This window comes from Nothoprocta perdicaria, unplaced genomic scaffold, assembly GCF_003342845.1.
Source record: "Nothoprocta perdicaria isolate Ctin4 unplaced genomic scaffold, notPer1 scaffold_287, whole genome shotgun sequence".
NCBI classification, from domain to species: Eukaryota; Metazoa; Chordata; class Aves; order Tinamiformes; family Tinamidae; genus Nothoprocta; species Nothoprocta perdicaria.
This window is the reverse complement of record NW_020455518.1, coordinates 305,129-309,965: the sequence shown is the minus strand read 5'-3', so window position 1 is coordinate 309,965 and position 4,837 is coordinate 305,129. Positions and strand designations below refer to the sequence as shown.

General features: G+C 71.9%; 1 protein-coding gene across 1 annotated transcript; it reads left to right on the top strand.

The window, feature by feature from the left end:
- The first annotated feature begins 381 nt into the window (after positions 1-381).
- MON1A (MON1 homolog A, secretory trafficking associated) lies at positions 382-2,966 on the top strand. The gene is made up of 5 exons (XM_026041508.1): positions 382-533; positions 645-1,097; positions 1,260-2,025; positions 2,149-2,296; positions 2,795-2,966. The coding sequence occupies exons 1-5, from the start codon at positions 407-409 to the stop codon at positions 2,933-2,935; spliced, it is 1,635 nt and encodes a 544-aa protein (XP_025897293.1). The 5' UTR covers positions 382-406; the 3' UTR covers positions 2,936-2,966.
- Positions 2,967-4,837: the final 1,871 nt, after the last annotated feature.

The window sequence follows — 4,837 nt, the reverse complement described above, 5'->3', positions numbered from 1 at the left end:
CCGAGCCCCGGCCTCCCGTCCCTCCGTCCCGCTTTTGCTTCCGCATCCCGGCCGGGAATTGCGGCCCGGCGGGGACGGCGGCCCCGGGCGGGCCCCGCGCGGCCGCCTGATCCCGCACGAACCCAGCCCGTGGCGAACGGGAGCCCCCGCTCCGCTCCGGCCCCGGCGCCGCTCCGACGGGGCGCCCGGGACCGGCGCCCGCGGGGGACCCCGCGGGGATCAGGGAGCGACAGCGGGCGGCACAGCGCGTTCCCGGCGAGCAAATCCTGCGGGATTAGAGCGGCTTTTCCTGCCCGGCCGCCGGGAGCTTTGTGCTCCCTGCTGAGCCGGCGGGATCAGCGCCGGAGCGGCGGCTCGCGCGGCCGGTGACGGCGTCGCCGGTGTCCCGCAGGCGCTGCCCCGAGGGATGGCCGCCGACGTGCACAAGAAGAAAGGCTGGGAAGTGCCCAACGGGTCGCTGGCGCCGGGAGATGGGCAGCACGCCGAGCGGGCCGAGAGCCCCACGCCGGGGCTGGCGCAGGGCACCGAGCCGGGTAAGGAACGCGCGGCCCTTGGGTGCCCCGGGCGGTTTGGGGGGGGGTCCCGCGCCCCGTCTGCCGCTGGCGGCGGGGCCGTGCGGCGGCTGCAGGGCCCGTCGCCCGCAGGCGCGGGCCAGGAGGGCGCCATGTTCGTGCACACGCGCTCCTACGAGGACCTGACGAGCCCCGAGGAGGGTGGCGCGGCGGCGCGGAGCCCGCCCGAGGGGCCCGGCGAGCCGCCGGCGCCGCCGCAGCCCAGCAGCATGGAGCAGATCAGCAAGGACTTCAGCGAGCTGAGCACGCAGCTCACGGGCCGGGCGCTGGGCGAGGAGGGCCCGCTGGAGGCGGCGCCGGCGGCCGCCCGCCGCGACTCACTGCTGCCGGCCAAGGAGGACGAGGACGTCACCATGGACGCGTGGCGCCTGCGCCGCAAGCACGTGTTCGTGCTCAGCGAGGCGGGCAAGCCCGTGTACTCGCGCTACGGCTCCGAGGAGGCGCTCTCCAGCACCATGGGCGTCATGATGGCCCTCGTGTCCTTCCTGGAGGCCGAGAAGAACGCCATCCGCTCCATCCACGCAGGTACCGCGCCGGCCGGGGGGCCGCGGCGCGGGGCCGCCGCGCTGCCCTCGGCCCGGCGGGCAGCACGGAGAGCCTGGTCCCCGCTGCCGGGGTCTCCCGTGTGGGATGCGGGGTGCGGGGAGCCGGCCTCACGGGTCTCTTCCCCGTGTCCCCCCCGAGCAGATGGCTACAAGGTGGTCTTCGTGCGGAGGAGCCCGCTGGTGCTGGTGGCGGTGGCGCGGACGCGGCAGTCGGAGCAGGAGATCGCCCACGAGCTGCTCTACATCTACTACCAGATCCTGAGCCTGCTCACCTGGACCCAGCTCAACCACATCTTCCAGCAGAAGCAGAACTACGACCTGCGCAGGCTGCTCGCCGGCTCCGAGCGCATCACCGACAACCTCCTCGATCTCATGGCCCACGACCCCAGCTTCCTGATGGGCGCCGTGCGCTGCCTGCCCCTGGCCGCCAGCGTGAGGGACGCCGTGAGCACCAGCCTGCAGCAGGCCAAGGCCAAGAGCCTCGTCTTCTCCATCCTCCTGTCGGGGAACCAGCTGGTGTCCCTCGTCAGGAAGAAGGATCAGTTCCTCCACCCCATCGACCTCCATCTCCTCTTCAACCTCATCAGCTCTTCCTCCTCCTTCCGGGAGGGCGAAGCCTGGACTCCCATCTGCCTCCCCAAGTTCAACTCCAGCGGCTTCTTCCACGCCCACATCTCCTACCTGGAGCAGGAGATGGACCTGTGCCTCCTGCTGGTCTCCACCGACCGCGAGGACTTCTTCACCGTCTCCGACTGCAAGCGGCGCTTCCAGGAGCGCCTGCGGCGCCGGGGGGTCCAGCACGCTCTGCAGGACGCCCTGCGCACCCCTTTCTACAGCGTGGCCCAGGTGGGCATCCCTGACCTCCGCCACTTCATCTACAAGTCCAAGAGCTCTGGGCTCTTCACCAGGTGAGCGCGGAGCCGGCCGGGGAAGGGCACTTTGCTCGGGACGAGGTGCCGGGGCGCGGGGTGAACCCCCTCCGCCGGTGCCCATCTCGGGGCGGGCGCTAACGGGGCGCCGTGTTCCCGCAGCCCCGAGATCGAGGCACCCTACGTGCGCGAGGAGGAGAAGGAGAGGCTCTTGGGGCTCTACCAGTACCTCCACAGCCGCGCTCACAACTCCTCGCGCCCCCTGAAGAACATCTACTTCACGGGCCCCCGCGAGAACCTCCTGGCTTGGGTAAGGGCCGTCCCCAGGGACGTAAGGACGGTCCCCACCCACGCAGCGGGCACCGCGTGGCTCCCCTCGGGGGGGATAGACGTGGGATAGGGGCTGGGTGATCCCGTCGCCTCCATCCCCGCGCGGCAGAGCAGGGCAGGATGCAGCGTTGGCGCTGTGGTCCCCGGGGCGGTCTCCCCGCCCCGTGTCTGGCCCTTTGAGGGTTGCCCTGGACAGAGGATCCAGGCCCCTGTGCCCTGGCCCCAAGGACTGGGCCACCCACTGCCCTGAACTGCCCGGTGTCACAGGAGACCTGCACCAGGACCACCCTTGTTGCCCCAAGGGGTGGGGGATAGAGCAAGAGAGGCGCTTGGTGCCCCTGCCTTTGGGCAGACCAGGTGCCACCTGCTTAGGATGCCCCATCTCTGCCCCCATAGCCTGCAGGGGAACAGGGGGCAGTGCCAGGCGCCTGTGGGGCACAGATCCGGGCCTGACTTGTTGCCCTTCTCCTCCGCCCAGGTGACCAGCGCCTTCGAGCTCTACATCTGCTACAGCCCGCTGGGCACCAAGGCTGGCGCCATCAGCGCCGTCAACAAGCTCATGAAGTGGATCCGCCGGGAGGAGGAGCGGCTCTTCATCCTGACGCCCCAGACGTACTGAGACACGGGGCCGGGCGGGGGCCGCCCCGCTGGGCCAGGGCAGCCCGGGCCGTGCCCGGTGCCCCTCGTGAGCACGGGAGAGAGGGCCCCGGAGGAGCCCGCCCGTGGGACGGGGAGACCTCGGCTGTTAGACACGGGGCGGGTGGCATCACTGGGGGGCTGCTGCCACGTCCCCGACCTGCGTGGAGCCCTGCATGGGGCAGGCTGCCGCGCTCGCGTCGTACCGGCGCCGCGGCCGCGCGGGCGCCAGGCGGCCCCAGCGAGACTCAGGGTAGCGGGATGCCCGCTGGGGTGCCCGTGGGGCTGCGTTGGCCGCCCCCTCGGACACGGGTGGTGGGAGCGCCGCCCCGCGCGGTGCCGGGATCCCCAAGGGGCAGCCGGAGCGCAGCCCCCCGGGGCGACCCCGCTGGCTCGGGGCCGCGGGGCCGCCTTCCCCGGGGGCAGCCCGCGAGCCCCGGTGCCCGCTGCACGGGGCACGGAGCGGGCAGGGCTCGCGCGGCGCCGCCCCTGCCGGGCCGCGATTGCTTCTCTTTGCTCATAAACATTATGGGACCCCAGCACACGTCGTGTCGCCTTCGTGTCCGTCTGTACCGAGAGGGCCACGGGGGCCAACGGAGAGGCCATCCGGGTGCCATCACCCACCCCGCTCTCCTCCCATTCCACCCTCCGCAGTGATGTGGCCGTCCCCTCTTTACAGAATCCGTCCCCTCTTCACAGAATCACAGAATGGTTGGGGTTGGAAGGGACCTCCAGAGATCGTCTCATCCAAGCCCCTGCTCCAGCAGGGACACCGGGAGCACGGGGCACAGGGCGGCATCCAGGCGGGTTTGGAAGATCTCCAGGGAAGGAGACTCCACAACCTCCCTCTTCCTGACAAGGAGTTTGTGGGAGCCTGACGGAGCCACCCACCACGGTGGCACCTGGCGGGGCCCTTGCAGTGGAACCGCAGGGACCTGGTGGGGCCTTTGGCATCCAGCTCCAGTCAAGTGAAGGACCAGGGAGCAAAGCCAAGGAGCAACGCAAGGAAAACGGGGACACAGATGGGGGGGGAGCCACGAAAGGCTCCAGACAGGTGGGATGGGGCCAGCTCATGTCGCAACGAGGGGAGCCGGAGGAAAGAGGCAGTTGGGCAAGGCGTGCGGGGCCTTGCACAACGCGGGCAGGAGCCTGGCGAGGCGACGAGGGCAGGGGGGTAGCAAAGGGGAGCCCGTTTTCGGCGTGCTTGAACCCCTCAAAGCGGCCAGGAGGAAGGCAGCCCTACCCGTCCTCACGGCAGCACAGCCCTCGGGAGCAGGCCGTGCTGGCGGGAGCGGGGATGAGCTGCGGGAAGCACCGAGGCCCGTCTGGAGGCCGGAGAGCCGCGGGGCCGGCGGGCGGCGGGGCCCGGAGCGCTGCTGTGCCGCAATCCCCCCCGGAAAGCCGAGCCTGCCTGGAAATGAGTCGCCGGGCGCCTGCCGGCTCAGGCGGCGTCAGGGAAGCGGTGATTTCACTGCCTGGGTGTCGACAGGCCCTGCCGGCCGCGAGGAGCCGGGTGCTGCTGCAGAGGGACACTAAGGTGCTGAGGAGCCTGAGCCCCCCGCGCCGGCACCGCTGCTTTTGGGGGCCAGGGCGGCGGGTCTGGGTGCTGGGACACGTGGATGCTGCTGGTGGCAGGACGTGCTGCTCGCGGTGGCGGGTGGCAGGACACGGGGTGGCCGTGGGACCACGGCACCACGGCGCTCGGTCCCCTGTGGGACAGGAGCACCCCGTATCCCTCCAGGGTACCCCGCGTCCCCCCGGGAGCTGCCCGGGCCCCGCATCCCTCGGGGCCCCCCCGTGTCCCACGGGAGCGGCCCGGGCGCGCCCGGCCCTCGGGCAGCCCCGCACCGGGCCCGGCCCAACCCGCCCCGCTCCGCCCCGCTCC